At 42.0% G+C, this 16,501-nt stretch overlaps 2 protein-coding genes across 2 annotated transcripts in view; one reads left to right on the top strand and one right to left on the bottom strand.

Annotated features, from left to right (window-relative positions):
* Nucleotides 1-16,501, top strand: part of KIAA1549L (KIAA1549 like) — a 305,265-nt gene that overhangs the window by 272,905 nt on the left and 15,859 nt on the right. The gene's annotated exons all lie outside the window — the stretch shown is intronic.
* C2H11orf91 (chromosome 2 C11orf91 homolog) lies at nt 1,332-5,459 on the bottom strand. Its single transcript, XM_061613123.1, has 2 exons — nt 5,039-5,459; nt 1,332-1,417 (listed from the first exon to the last, which is right to left on the bottom strand). Exons 1-2 carry the CDS (start codon nt 5,457-5,459, stop codon nt 1,332-1,334), a joined length of 507 nt encoding a protein of 168 aa, XP_061469107.1.

Genomic DNA, 16,501 nt, shown 5'->3' with positions numbered 1-16,501 from the left:
ATGTGGGCTGGATGGAACAACTATCAGGTGGATCCACAGTTGGCTCCAGAATCGTACTGAAAGAGTGCTTATCAATGGTTCCTTCTCAAACTGGGCAGAAGTAACAAGTGGGGTCCCACAGGGCTCGGTCTGGGCCCAGTGGTCTTCAAAACTTTTATTAATGACTTGGATGAGGAGGTATAGAGCATGCTTATCAAATTTGCAGATGATACAAAATTGGGAGGCACAGCTAATACCATGGAAGAGAGAAACAAAATTCAAAGGGACCTTGATAGGCTGGAGCATTGGGCTGAAAACAACAGAATGAAATTCAACAGGGATAAATGCAAAGTTCTACGCTTAGGAAAAAGAAACCTAATGCACAGTTATAAGATGGGGGATACTTGGCTCAGCAATATGACATGTGAGAAGGATCTTGTAATTGTCATCGATCACAAGCTGAATATGAGCCAACAGTGCGATGTGGCTGCAAAAAAGGCAAATGCTATTTTAGGCTGCATTAACAGAAGTATAGTTTCCAAATCGCGTGAAGTATTCATTCTCCTCTATTCAGCACTGGTTAGGCCTCATCTTGAATAGTGCGTCCAGTTCTGGTCTCCGCACTTCAAGAAGGATGCAGACAAACTGGAACAGGTTCAGAGGAGGACAACAATGATGATCAGGGGACTCGAAACAAAGTCCTATGAGGAGAGACTGAAAGAACTGGGCATGTTTAGCCTGGAGAAGAGAAGACTGAGGGGAGATATGATAGCACTCTTCAAGTACATGAAAGGTTGTCACATAGAGGAGGGCCGGGATCTCTTCTCGATCACCCCAGAGTGCAGGACACGGAATAATGGGCTCAAGTTGCTGGAAGCCAGATTTTGACTGAACATCAGGAAAAACTTCCTAACTGTTAGAGCCATACAACAATGGAACCAATTACCTAGAGAGGTAGTGGGCTCTCTGACACTGGAGGCATTCAAGAGGCAGCTAGACAGCCATCTGTCGGGAATGCTTTGGTTTGGATTCTTGCATTGAGCAGGGGGGTTGGGCTTGATGGCCTTATAGGCCCCTTCAAACTCTACTATTCTATGATTCTATGAATGGGACATTGCTATTCATGTGATAAGCACACCCTGAGGTAACCGTGGGAAGAAATTGTAAACTAGAAAGTTAAGATTGGTTTGTATTTAAAATTTATAAGTATTAGGGAAATGTACAAAATGCTAATTGAAGAATAAGTTGTAAATTTCCACTTTGGCAGTGTAGGAAAAAATGTATAGTCATTAAAATAATACATAATATGAATGAGTCCATTAGAATAATGTGAGGTTAGATGTAAATAGGCCTCATGATGCAGGTGAATGTTTCTTCAGAGTCAGTGCTGTTATTACATCTTGTGTCTTTTCATCTTTTAGGGCCTTCAGAAGCTTATCTAGAAAAAGGAATGGAATGTAACATGTTAACCATAAATTACAAATGCAAATGTACAATCCATTGGGAAAAAGAATGTACATAACTCCCCAATAATATCGACCCTTGATGTATTGATATTAAAGCACTATAGAATTGGCAGTATTATGTGGGAGAATCAAATAAAAAGAGTCTTTAATTTTAGAAACAGCGAGTTTACTGTTCAGGAAAGTATCTTTATAAATTGTCTGATCCTCTGCTTTGTGGCACAAAGAGAGTATAGAATCAGGGCTCCTTTTGTCTATGTAAGCAGGCTCCTCATATTTTTGATCCAGGGTTGGGATTTTGTATTCCCCTGTACCTCCGCAGCAACAGCTGCCGCCTCCCTCACTACTGCCAGCTCTCCTGCACCAGTGAAGGTATGAGGCTCCTGTGTGGTACATTAACTTGCACAAAGAGGGGTTTTGTTTTGAAAACGGCCTAGCATTCTTGGTGACCCCTGACACTCCTGGAAGTCTTGCATTGGGCCCCAAACAGCTCTACAACTACTGGGGGTCATAGCGAGGGCTTCTGGTTTCTTTTCATGCAACTAGAACAGTTGTCCTGATGAATACAACAGCTTAAATTTGCCATAGTGGCACCAGTGACCACATAGTTTCTAGCTTGATTTCACACTTCTGACAGAAATCTGTACCCAAAGGTCTGGTATGTACAGTATATATGAAGTATTGGCGTCTGTATATGTACTTAAGAATATAAGTACTTATTTACTTGGTACATTTATATCCCACCTTTTCTCCAATGAGCTCAAGGTGGCATATATGATCTCCCGCATTTCTTCCTCACAACAACCCTGTGATGTAGGCTAGGTTCTGAAAGAAAATGACTGGCCCAAGGCCATCCAACAGTTTCATGGCCCAGTAGGGATTTTGACCTAGATCTCATGGATTGTCACCCAACACTTTCTATCTACTATTCTATATTTTCCTAAGAATGTCATCACACAGCAGTTTGCTTGGCCACAGATAGGTGGCACTTTGAAGTACAGCATGATAACAGACTTCTGAGAGCTGCTGGGCCAGCAGAAGAGGGAGACAGAGGCAGGCAGGCAGGCATAATGGGAGGTGGGTGGGTGGCTTTGGCAAGGGGTAGAGGGTAGGGGGTTGGCAAGGAGCCATATGCTCAGAGGCACATGTTACCACATTCTTCCAAGCTACACAGGAAGTGGATTGGACTGTGAAAGACCAACCCAAATGGTGTTTGCATTTTGACAAATTTGTAAGGCAGTACAATATCTCAGAGAGGAGGCCAGGTCTGCTCCTCTGGTGCATTCACTATAGCTGCCCAATTTCCCTACTTTTTCAAGTTTGATAGAAATATCTGTGGGCTATAGGTACATTCTTAAACCGCAAGGTTTTTTGCCTATGAGTGAATTAACACTACCTTTCCAACACTGGGCAATATTTTTGTCTAGCTTCATATTAACCCTGCCTCAAATTTTCTCCAAAGATTCTCTGCAAAGATGTATCACTGAACACTAAAATCAGGATAATTCAGACCATGGTATTCCCAATCTCTATGTATGGATGTAAAAGTTGGACAGTGAAAAAAGCGGATAAGAGAAAAATCAACTCATTTGAAATGTGGTGTTGGAGGAGAGCTTTGCGCATACCATGGACTGTGAAAAAGAGAAATAATAGGGTGTTAGAACAAATTAAACCAGAACCATTACTAGAAGCTAAAATGATGAAACTGAGGTTGTCATACTTTGGACACATCATGAGAAGACATGATTTGCTAGAAAAGACAATAATGCTGGAAAAAACAGAAGGGAGTAGAAAAAGAGGAAGGCCAAACAAGAGATGGATTGATTCCATAAAGGAAGCCACAGACCTGAACTTACAAGATCTGAACAGAGTAGTTCATGACAGATGCTATTGGAAGTCGCTGATTCAGAGAGTTGCCATAAGTCGTAATGGACTTGAAGGCACATAACAACAACAAAACAAATTCTCTCCTTCCCTGAGATCCTGATAAAAAGACAAAAGGGACACACGCACAGAGAGAGAGAGAGAGAGAGAGAGAGAGAGAGAGATCAAGCACAGGCCTCCCTGCCTTTCACAAATACATTTGAATGCATATTTACTCAAATCAATTAAAATATTTTTTAAAAATGTGAATTGGTAGAGAGATTTTACATTGAATGCAACCCACAATGAGGACATCAGCCGGGCTTTCCTGGGGGAAAGCATTCCACAAGTGGGGAGCCACCATTGAAAAGGACTGTTCTCATGTTGCCGCCCTCTGCATCTCCTCCTTAGAGGGCACATAGAGAAAGGCATCAAATGATGAATGCAGGGTCCAGGTTGGTTCCAGAGGGGGCTGATGGGAACTGTAGTTCAGCATCATCTGGAAGGGCCAAAGTTTCCCCACACCTGGTCTAGTTCTGGCTGCAGCTTTTGCTGAAAGAGATTAAGTAGCTCACTGCTGTTTTGAAAATGGGGCTGACCTTATATAAATTCTCTTCCTGCTTCCTCTCAGTCTCAGTTTCAAAACAACAAATTGCTGCCTGAACTGGGGCAATTTCTAAACAGAACTTTCTCTTGGACCTGTGATTTTGAATTTAAAGGCGTACTCTCCCTCATTGATTGTTGTGCTTTGAAAACTAATCCTTGGTTCCTTGTTGCAGTTTTACTGTGAGACTGAAGCCACTCTAGGCTCAATTGTAGTGGGGGAATGGAAAGCCACAGCATTTGGGGGGCCCTCTGTTCACTGGGGGCTGTGGGACTCTATCCTTGGGCCCCAGAGTCTGTGCCTAGTGGTGCCACTGTTCATTATGCAATAACTAGCCATCACCCAGTGTGAGCAGATGTTTCAACATTTTCTTGTTAAAGGTTTTAAAATATCTGTTGTGCACGATTTTCGACCTTCAACTTAGTATCTGACTTGGGCATCAATATTTGTCATTCAAATGAATCAAATTTATTGAAGTGATGCTATTGCTGATTTGCACAAATACTTTGAAGAAGTTATAAAATATTTTCTCAGATGAGCAACGAGTAACTTTTACAAAATGAGAACCAATGTAGAAACTCTTGACCAAAACACATGGGTGATGCATTAGAAAATTAGCAAATTTGTCAGGTCATTTACTTTTGTTATTAGAACAGAAACAAAGTTTTGCCAGATCATTTAATTGCATCCATAGAATGTGTCAGTGTAGAACTTGATTTTGTGTTGTTGGCATATAATTTTATCAACAGATTCTTCAGGTTCTACTGAAGCATCTCTTTGCTGTTTTATTATAAAATGCTAGACAGAAAAAACCCTCACCCTATTTTTCATTTCAACAAAGCAACTTCAGATCAAGAAGCTTAAGTAATTTTAGGAGAATCAAAGAGGGGCACATTGGGGAGGGGAATACCCAGGCCTGAAAGTGACAAGAGTGTACTTTATACTTTCAGATCTGGATTAGGGGGATAAGATACCACGTTCAACATCCCTAAAAGATTTCAGCAGCACTATAACTAAGATCCTGGGGCAGATAGTTAGAATACATGACTGGATTGTTAAGGTACAAGACCAAGAGAGGAATACTGTGCAGGGGAGGGAGGCTTTGGGATCTCGGCCTTGGCTTACTCACACTGCTGCTGATCTGAGCCATCCCCAGTGAGTGCCAGCAGCTCCAGCTCCTTCAGACGGATGCCAAGTTCACAGATTTCCCCATCGGGCTGATGCTGCAGATGTGCCCCCGTTCCACCCTGGGGAGTGCTGTCAGCAGCAGGACAGAAGAAGCACAATGGCTCATAGGGGATGGGGGCCAGGCCGGCTGGCCAGGGGGGTGGGCAGCAGTGCTCATTGGTGGGTGGGAGGAGCCCAAGCCCCGGTGGGGGTCTCTGGGGCCCAGCTGACCCGGTTTCACCAACTCGCAGTGGCACAAAGAGCTTCCTCCAGAGGCTGCAGTCTGCTAGGGTGGTACTTTGCGTTGTTCGGTCATAGAGGGAGGGGAAATATAGAGGGGGTGCTGGCCGAGGGGGTGGAGGGGGCTGTTGCTGGTGGCTCATGGGGCTCCTCCTGATGGCTCTGCAACCACTGCTGTTGCCGTGGAAACAGTGGAATCTGGAAGGATGCATGGGTTTTTAGGGTTCTATTCAGAGTAATCCTCTACGAGATGCACCTGTCACTTTAAGCTGGAACTCTGTTTTCATGAAGTAACCATAGGGATGGGAGAAACTATCACTTTTCCATTTCTTTCAGTTTTTCATTTTTCCAATTTTAAGTTCAGTTCTCTGCATCTCCTTATCAGTTTGCAATTTTTCTTTAACAAATGTTGTTGTTATATGCCCTCAAGTCGATTCCGACTTATGGCAACCCTATGAATCCTTTTTTTGGTTGTATTCATAGGGTTTTCATGGCAACAGGTATTCAGAGAGGGTTTACCATTGCCTCCCTCTGAGGCTAGGCCTCCCCAGCTGGCTAGGGCCTGCTCAGCTTGCCACAGCTGCACAAGCCAGCCCCTTCCTTGTCCGCAACTGTCAGCTGGGGGGCAACTGGGCTCCTTGGGACTATGCAGGTTGCCCACGGCTGCACAGGTGGCAGGGCACGTAACCCCTGAGCCACTCACTGTGGGGGTGATCTTGAGCTGGCCCTTGACACCCAGGAGACACGAGCGGGGATTTGAACTCACAGACTCTGGCCTCCCAGCCAGGCTCTCCTCCCCACTGTGCTATACCAGCTAGGTCTTTAACAAAAGCCCTCATAAAAAGTTATCAGCCTTTTAGTGTGTATTTCTCCCAATATACACATGTTTGTATGCAATTTGGCTTAATATTCACATTTTGGCAAAGCAATTTCCCCTAAGATAATGCATTTTTGTATGTTATTTTCACTAATATAGGCACTTTAGGCACACTTTACCCCAATATATAAATTTTTGTACACTTTGCCTAGCTGGGAAACTACATAGAGGAAATGAGATGTGCCAGTTTTGAAGAATGGCTGTGGTTTTGTTCTCAGATTGTTTCGGAAAGTGCAAAGTAGGTAGATTCACTTTTAAATGTAAACTGAATTTCTTCCCCATTCCTCAGCAGGGGTGGGAGACCTTTGGTCCTCCAGATGTTGTTGGATGACGACTCCCATCACCGATCACCCCCAGTCAGCATGGCCAATGGTCACAATGAGGGAATGTGTAGTCCAACAACATCTGTAGGGCCACAGTCTCCCCACCCCTGAAAAAACCCTTATTGAGTGAATTTGTCTATTAGTGTTTGGAGCAAATGAAAGTATGTCGATGTATACAAATGCATGTGGTTGGAAGTGAAAAATCCATGCAGATGAACAGCAGCTCCTTTTGCTACCAGCTATCTAGTGCTGAGAGAGAGTTATAAAGTGAATGATCTCAAAATTCCTGACCTGGCCAAGAAAATCTATGACCTTTTAATCATAACCAAACTAATTTATTTACTCTATTCTGCTGATTGATGTACTCTCTGTTCAGATATTTTTCTTCTACAATGGGAACTTTGTGTCTGCCTTTCCAAATCTGCCTGCAGGATTTTGGCTTGCTCAGACAGAGTGCTTGAGGCTGATAGAGGCCAATAGAGGCCGATAGAGGCCAGTTTTGTGCTTCACTTTGAGTCTGGCATCTGGCCAGTTTTATTCGTTCTCTTGGAAGCAGTAAGATGAACCTTAACCTACCACCTCGCTTCCCTTCCAGTTTTTTGCAACCAGTTCGTGACAATTTTATGCCTTCTGAATCTTCTAAAATGAGTGTTTGTGAAGTCATATCACTGTTTCCAAAATTAAGTCTGGATGCTGAAGGACAGAATTTGGATCTTGATGGGATTGAGAATTTCATTGGCTCCTTCAGTTAAGGAAGGAATGGGGAATATATGTCCCTCCAGATATGGTTATTTGACTCCAGGTACTATCAGTCCTACCCAGGATGGCCAATGGTCAGGGATGATGTGACTTGTAGTCCAATATCTGGAGTGCCACAGGTTTCCCAACTCTGTGTTAAGGGCTTTACCAGGATGGCTTTTGACCACTTTGCCTACTTTTTAATGAAATCAGTTGACACAAGAGATAATCAGCAAAACAAAAGCTAGTTTGTGCAATAATTGGGAGGGATGAAGAGGTGTGGCAAACCATCTCTTGACCCGACAACATCTAATATCCCCACAAACAAATAGGAAAAATGCTCAATAAGTAGCCTTTGTCATCTGATCTCACTGCAAACAAATCAGGATGAATGCTAAATAAACAGGTTGTCTGGTAGTGACTATTGTCTTTGAGACTCATTTGCTGATGTGGGTAGGGCTTTACGCCCCAAAGGTAAATGGCATTACATTGGCTGCACTTGCTTTACATAGCAGCACTTTCTTTTCTCCATAACAGATATGCAATGCTGTTGGACCTAATGTTGGGTCAGCATGGTCTGCTTTTTAATCTTTCACACCCTCTATAAGGCCTCTCTTAATGTGTCCAGTTTTGGATTTGTGGCAGCTTTAACTTTGTCTTATTAACCTCCAATAATAACTGCTCAAAAGGCTGCAGTTGCAGTTGGGAATTGACAGCCAATCCAATCTGAGTTCAATATATGACATCATCTTGCAGATGGCCAATTCAGCCTATAGTACTGTGGCTGGAAGTTAGCATGGGATGAGTAGAAATTACTGTAAGAGAGCTTCGGCTATGGGGCGGTATATAAGTACAAAAATAAATAAATAAATAAATAAATTGTGGCAACACTTCTCTCAGAAGTGTAATATCAATTGGCCTTCACAAATAAGAATGGTAAGTATCCCATTTCTTGGCAAGTAAGTGTCACTGTTCTGTTAGTTACAGCAAGCAATAAACATACAAATATATTATACCATACATTTCCTTCTTACCCTCAAAGCAGGTATTGTTACATAAAAATGGGGAAACATTGGAAAACAGTAATGAATGGATACACCCATATTTCTAGTAGTAGTAGTAGTTTATTTGCGGTCAAGGACCCCAAAATTAAAACAGAATAAAAGAAATCGACATATGATACAGAACTAAAGCAAGATTCATGATACAAGCATTAGAAAGAGGCATGTATTGATTGGGCAGCAGATACGAATTTTGATACTTGTATGGTGATATCTTTGTCAGAGCCTGTGAGGAGCAGAGCAATCATATCTTCGGGGGGAAAGCTTTTAAATTTCTGGTTCGATAAGATAGGGTTAAGGAATTTAGTTCGGATTTGTGAATAAAGGGGGCAATCCAAAATGGAATGGGAAAGGGTTTCGATCTGTTCATGACCGCAAGGGCATACATGATGCTCATAAGGGGTTCGTCGGAATCTCCCTTCCATTATTGCTGAGTTTAAGGTGTTGAATCTGGCTTTTGTAAAGGCTGAATGTAATTTGGGAAAAGTAAGAAAATATAAATAGGGGGCGAGTTTACCAGATGCAAAAGATAAATTTAGGGACAATGGGGAGCATGTTTTGGATGCATTAGAGATTGAGTTTTGGTAATCAATATCTATAAGCCGAGAACAGATCTGTGAGAGTGCATCGTTTTGAGATTGGGAGGCCAGATAGTCTTTGGAGAGGCCAATTTTCAGCAGTTTGGCTTCTGTATTTGTGAGCCAAGAAGAGGGATAGGTGTCGTTCCAGAATGGGGCTGGAAGGCCTTGGGGAAGGTTAAATGAAATTTTTGCCCCAAAATTGAAAGTCATGATCCATGCTCGGCAGTCCAAAGAGGTCAGCCCGCATTCGAGTCTTAATGCCGCTGAGGGAACACATCGGGGCACAGCTAGAAGGCTGCGAAGGAAACTGGAAAGTGTGGTTTCAACAGATGGACCTAGGGAGTGAATCCAAATGGGGGCGCCGTATAAAAGTTGGGGAATAATCTTATATGTGAATAGTTTAATAAGGGCTGGGACAAAACGGCAGCCTTTGTGATGAAAAAAGCGGAGTAAATTCTTTGTGGAATACCTTGCTTTCGTTACTGCCGCTCGAATGTGGGTAGACCAACTCAGAGAGGCGTGGAAAATTATGCCTAGGTATCTGTAGTAGGCAACTTGTGCAATTTGGTGTCCATTTATTGACCAAACAGGGAGGGATTTGCTATTGGAAAAGACTAGAATTTTAGTCTTTTCGAAATTAATGACTAGTTGGTTGTCATTGCAATAGGACATGAACGCCTTTATCATACAGGTAAGGCTGATTTTCGTAAAAGATAAGAGCACAGTGTCATCTGCATATAGTAGTAACAGGCAGGATGTAGAGGCAATTTTAGGAATATGAAAATCATTGGAGAGACACTGTACTGCCAGGTCATTTAGATATAAATTGAAAAGGAGAGGCGCTAAAATGCAGCCTTGTCTGACCCCTGTGAATGTATGGATGGGGTTTGACAGGCCGCCGTCATTACCGCAGCAAACTCGGAGGGAAGTGTTCTGATGTAATTTGTATATCAGGAAAAGAAGTCTTTTATCGATGGTGGTATTTATTAATTTGTGCCAAAGTTTGTCCCGTGGTATGGAGTCAAATGCGGCCTTTAAATCAATAAAGGCAGCATGGAGACCAGGACTGTTATGTTTGTTATATTTTTCAGCAAAATGTTGCAAGATTATACAATGATTCAAAGTAGAGCAACCTTTCCGGAATCCTGCTTGCTCTAAGCCCAGAATGTTTTGGTCATCAAGCCATGACTGAAGTTTTGTTTTCAGATGTGAGGCGTATAGCTTTCCAATAATGGAAAGCAGACTAATCGGGCGGTAATTGGAGGGGTCTTGCCTGTCTCCTTTTTTGTAGATGGGTATAATGGTAGCTTCTTGTCACGATATTGGAAAATGACCCGATTTATTAAAGTTGGTAAAAAGCTTTGCTAGTAGGGGGGCCCACCAATCCTGGTTATCTTGCAGAAGTTCAGCAGGGATGTTATCTGGGCCTGGTGCTTTACCCTTCTTAAGGTCCGCAATCAAATCCCTTATTTCGGCTTGATTGACAGGCGGCCAATCCGGAAGAAGGGAAAGTTCAAAGGACAAAGAATTTATTGGATTGGTTGGGTGTTTAATCCGATACAAATACCCATATTTCTAAATATCTATGGCTATAAAGAGAACTCCAGCCTCAACAGCTATTAATGTACAAATTTCATGGGCATGAAAAATAATTTAAGAGCTAGTAGGTGGAAAAGCCAAACAATTCAAACATTTTGCAGCCGTCTTTTCTTTTATAACAACTTGGACAGCCCAACTCATAGATTTATGTTTTTCAAAATGAGTTTTCCCCTTTCCTAATACAAGAGATAAAGCTAAACAATATTCCTCATTTAGGACATCTGGTTTCTTCCATTTTATTCTATTTCCCAGGTGGTTATGAACCTATTGCAGATTTTTTCCCCCTCTCTCCTCTTCCCTTCACTTGAGAGATTGTGCGGTAATGCTAGGCAGGTTAGTAGCTAGATTATGTTATGGTTGGGTGTTTTGCATACAATATTGTATAGTTCTACTTTGTACTTTGCTCTGTAAAATAGTACTGGTCCTGTGCCTTCATCATACAAGTGGTACAAAACTATAAGTACATCAATTGTTGCTGCTAGTAACTAATTTTACTAGTAATAGTAGCAAACTTTTAGTTAGTACTTTTGGGGATGGGAGGAGCCAGAGATGAAGAAAACTTTCCTTAGATTGCCAAATACGTTTGTCAATGCCACAAGGACATAATATTAATTACACTCACTGTTGGTCCATTTCTAGATCAAAATGCTGATAATCAGCTTTAAACCTCTGAATGGCTTGGGGAAGAGAATACTTAAAGGCAGTGCAGACTTGGTGGCTCTAATGTCAATAGGGCAGTGAATCTGCTCCAAGTTTTAGTCTGAAATTTCAAGGAGCTGTCCAAAGTGCTGTCAGCTCCTTGAAAGTTCAGAGTAAAACCTGCAGCAGATTTACTGGCCCACTAACATCAGAGCCACCAACCTCCTCTGCTTAAATGACTTTCTTTTCCCTAAGATCCAGCCCAAAAAGCATTAAGGTCATCAGGAGAGTCCATATTGCTTGTCCCGTCCCCAAACAAGGCAAAATTGGCAGGACAATGTGAAGGGTCTTTCTCAGTTGTGGCAGCACCCATCCTTTCAAAGAGTCTTCTTTGAAAGATCTATTTGGCAAACTTTCTGATGGCATTCCACCACCACTTAAACCCTTTTTTGTTTTGGCAGGCCTTTGGCCTGATTGTTGGGGCTCCCCCAGATTCATCCTGATTTGTTTGCACAAAGACTGCTTGGAGGTTATAAGATGTCTGCTCTTTATTGAGTATTTGTGCTGATTTGTTTGCAGGGAGCTAATATGGCAAAGAGCATTCATCCTGATTTGTTTGCACAGAGGCTATATGTCTTCCCATTAGTCAGTCATTTATCTCACACTTTAGTGCATTGCCTCATCACTTTCCCAACCACAAAAGGCAATTTTTAAAAAAAAAAATGGATTTGCTGCTCCAGAACACTTTTTATCCACTTTACTTGCACAAACCTAAATTTACAATATATGATTGAATCACTGCTGACATCTCGGAGGTGATCTTGGTTATCTTTCTGGCTCTCTCTTCCTTTTATTACAGTTTTTGATTTCATAATTTTCCCTGCATTTTTTGTGTTTTTGTGATTGCCTTTTTAGTTTACTTTGTTAGCGTCTTTGAGTGGTTTGAATTTTGAACTAGAAGGTGGGATGCATGTTTTCTTTGTAAGATAAACAAAGTCATCCTATTTTATATATCTAAAAAAAGCAAGTTCTTAGCATCCTGGAACACTTTTGAATGACCAAGACATGAATGCAATCCAGGATGCAGCTGGGAACATCCAGAAGCAGGCAGCAGGTTTAGCCCTCATTCCAGTGTTCTCCCTAAGTCTTCCCCTTGACTTTCTGTCATATAAATGATGGGTCACTCCTATGGGGAAAACTGACACACTACATTTGGGAGAGATTGGGGGAGAAGGAATTTCAGTTCCGTTATTTTTTGGAACTATCCCCTTAGCCACTGTTTTTAGAAGGGGTGTGTGTGTGTGAGAGAGAGAGAGAGAGAGACAGAGACAGAGACAGAGAGAGAGAGAGAGAGAGAGAGCTCATCTAAAATTATTGGGGGTTGGGGACTTTGCATTTAATGCGCTCCTTACCTCCCCCCCCCCAAATCTGAACACTGACTTGGGGATATGCCCTTCCCATATTCAAGGCCTTCTCCCATACCCATTCAACACACCATAGTGATGGGCATTTTGCTAGTGTTGTCATCACAAATAAAGCTTTTACTTTAGAAACAAAGTGCTTTACATGATGCTGGATTGTTCAGAATAGTCCTGCAGGTTGGATTTTCACCCAGCAGAGGGAATCAAACACCTATACTCTGAAAAATAGATGTGTATATATTACACTTTCCCCCTACAAGAACATAATCTTCATGGTAGAGGGAAAATGTGTATACCATAATGTCGGAAGGCTTCCCGATCTTGACCCAAGGCACAGGGGGGCTAATGTTTGTATTATTATGGTGTGTTTTCCTAAGGACATTTAGGGGGGAAAGCAATATATGAAGTAGGGCAGCAACCTTTAAGCAGTAACAAAAAAACTTCAGCTAGTTAATCAGTGATGGCAAAATTTAATTAGTGGGCTCATGAGTTAAATCATAATTGCTTGTGTTCTGAGGCTGTGGAGATAATTATCTCTCTAGGCTTTTATATAGTTTAATTGACCATTTATAGATCAGGTGTGGTGGTGGTGGAAGATAAACAATCTGAGCACAACCAGTGAAGGAGATAGAAGTTGGTATTTTTGCAGCTGATAAGAAAAATGAGCACTGGGATGTTCTAAGAACAGGTTGTTAAGTCTGGGGAAATGATACTGTTTTAAAGACGACCACTGCCAATTTGGATAGCTACTTGATTCCCCATATTACAAAAAACACTATAATGATTAATCCACTAAAATTCTCTAATTTTGGACTATGATGAAAGCTGTGAAGTAGACTAAGATCCAATTCAGCCATGATGATATAGCGGCAGTGACAGGAAGCCCCTTAGGATGTCCCCATCTGTCCTGGAGACAGCTGAATGATTCTCCTCTTCCTCCACTTTGGAGATCTATTCAGGTCTGGGATGCAAACACTAACGAGTCCTGCCATGAGAATGTGTCACAGGCTCACATGTGGGAGAAGTGTAACATGGGAGTTGCAGTCTCACTCCTGTTCACTTCTGTTAATTGTAAAATTGTAATCTGTGATCTCCCACTTGGCACAAGAGAGGAGATGATGTCATGTAAGCTCACAGCTTCCACTGCTCCTGTGAATAGACTGTACGAACAGTATTTTTGCACACATTAGATTCTGATGAATTGTCAGAACCCATTTTGGGACTTAAACTGGAAGCCTGTCCAAAGATAGGCTTTTAACAATACAGAACTTGTTCATGATGGGGCAAGCCACATCTGACATGGAAGATCCATGACCAGATCTCCCCATCCTTTCATTTTTATTTATTTAAAAACGTGGCAGGGTCATGTGTCTGGTTTTGACCAGAGCAGCAGTACGAGGGAAAGGGGTGGACAAGTATTTTTCTTCCGTGTGGCTCATAGCAGCTGGTATTGGGGTGTGGATTAGATATGGAAATGGTCCAGGTGGGAAGAGGGAAGGATATATATTCAATAAATGAATGGATATCCCCTCCCCCAATGCTGCTGCTCCAATCAAAATTGGAGTCTCTGCAACTCCTTCAAAGCAAAAATGAAAATGTTGGGGGATTCAATCACAGGTATCCTGTGCCCACATCATCATGTTAACATAACATTCCCTCTTTTTAGCATGCCCACTATTTGTCCACATAGCGCACACCGTAATATTTGATGAGCAAACATGCTTCTTTTAATACTTGATGGCCATACACTGGAGAGTTGCAGTTGCAGTTGGCTGAAGCTACTTGACAGAGTCTACTGTATCTACAAAATATGTGTTAAGGTATTGCAGTGCAACCCACCTGTCAACCACATGACATTATGACATCATATGACTGACATGTGGGTTGTCCCACTCATCTGTCAAAATGTCTTGAACAGGGTTACCAAGTTTGGGAGCCACAGCACAAAGAGCATTGCCAGCCCTATACTTTGGAAGCCTCCCTGTGCTTCTTCTTGCCATCCCCAGTGTTGGAAGTGGAGAGCAGCCATGCGGGGCAACTTCAAAGAGCAGTGCTGGGAGGGAGAATTGGTTTCCATTGAGTGGAAATTGCTTCCCTCTCCTTGTGCAAAGGTTGCTCCTATTGCCCATCAGATATTGGGTGATTGGGAATGCACCAGCCCACTATAAGCTCCCATTTGTTCCTTGGAAGTGACGTGGAATGTATGAGTAGGTTCTTTTTGGAGGAGACTTAATAATGAAGCCAAAACCTGGTTTAAGGTTATTTATTCAGCAAAGTGCTTAGCTGGAGCAAAGTACATAACTCAACTAAAATGGTGGTTAGATACAGACATATATATACCTCCACATTCGTCATGGCCATGGCAACGGTTTCATCCAATTATTCTATGCTACTGTGATGTTCTGCCCCATGTACCAGCCATCGTCCTCTCTGTGTTCCTGCTATATCAATATCCTTGGCACATGTTCAGTTTACTACAGCAGTACTATTCGCTGTTGTCTACGTGACCCCCCTGCTTACAGGGAATAGAGGTCAGAATCCTCCTCAGAAGCCCTGCCCTTATCCACCCCACACCTGATGCCATGTGAGCCAAAGGGGGAGGCCAGGCGGGCCAGGTTTGGCCCATGGGTCTGATATACCCCACTTTTGCTGTGAGAGTATGTGGTGGACTTAATAAAAACATGCCTGCTACGTGACATTGTCCTTAGTAATCACTAAGATTTTGCTAGTGAACTTAGCTTCTAGTATGGCAAAGCGTTAGCTGAGGGACTGTAGCCCTGTAGGAGAGCACATCCTTTGCATGTAGAAGGTCCCTGCCATCTCCACTTTAAGGAAAGATCAGGTAATAGGTAATAGGAAAGACCTCTGCTGGAAACCCTGGGGAATTGCTGCCAGTCAGAGTAGGCAATACTGGGCAAGAAGGGCAAATAATCTGACTTGGTCTCATGTAGCTTCATACGTTCTTAGCTTGTACAATGACATGGACAGGGAAAAATGTAGTGTGACATATTTTATTTGTGTCTCTTGAATGGCTAAGCTTTCTTGTGAAGATTCTATACAAGATTCAAACTACTTTCAAGTATGAGCTGCTGCCATGGTGAGATATAATTCTGACACTGTATGGAGGACCTTCAGACAAAGAAAAGGGAAAAAAGCTTAACTTCTGGGTTGTGAAAATGCCTGGGATGCATGAGTGAAGTGCAGTTTGCCACTCACTCATTCTAGTGAGTTTGTTCACCAGAGGAACATTATTAGTTACATTAGGTGTGTGGCAAGTTACACCTCTGGTCTTTTGGCTCACATTCACACCATGCATTTAAAGCACAGAGTTTCCCTCAAAGAATCCTGGGAATTGTAGTTTGTTAAGAGTACTAGGACCTGTAGCTCTATGAGGACTAAACTACAGTACCCAGGAGTCTTTTGGGGAAACCATGACTGGTAAAGTGATGAAAATGTGCTTTAAATTACATGGTGTGGATGACATTTTATACGTCTTTTATACTTTTTAAAAATGTTTAACCTGGTTTATTCTAATTCAAAGTCTTTCAATAAATATTTAAGGGCATACTGAAGCCTCATGCATTACTCTTTGAATAATCTCACCTGTTATTGTACTATATCTATTATCAATGTCTATAAAAGATGTGGTTTCTATAGCATTTTGGAGTTAATTAGAAATTAATGTGCAAAGGGCTCCATTAAACAGACTTGCACAGGAGCACATAAATCCTGCTTGTATAAAGTGAAGGGTCTAATCTCCCTATTTTTATTTTAAATGCCAACAAGATAAATGAATCACTCATATGTCTCTATGTTATGATACAGCTTCTTGTCAGCTACCTCTGTTTCTAGCAGAAATCTAGCATAAAACATGTTTCTTTAATCACAGACTGTAGAATAGGAGTTCCTACCAACCTGAAATTGAATGGTCCAATTAATGAGGATG

Source organism: Rhineura floridana, chromosome 2, assembly GCF_030035675.1.
Source record: "Rhineura floridana isolate rRhiFlo1 chromosome 2, rRhiFlo1.hap2, whole genome shotgun sequence".
In the NCBI taxonomy this organism is placed as follows: Eukaryota; Metazoa; Chordata; class Lepidosauria; order Squamata; family Rhineuridae; genus Rhineura; species Rhineura floridana.
This window is presented reverse-complemented; position numbering and strand designations above follow the sequence as displayed.

Excerpts from the sequence above, each read along its gene's own strand:
- C2H11orf91 (XM_061613123.1), bottom strand. The coding sequence starts at position 5,459 with ATGAGCCACCAGCAACAGCCCCCTCCACCCCCTCGGCCAGCACCCCCT. Across the intron at positions 1,418-5,038 it reads TGGCTCAGATCAGCAGCAGT|ATAAGCTTCTGAAGGCCCTA; the intron begins GTGAGTAAGCCA and ends TCCTTTTTCTAG.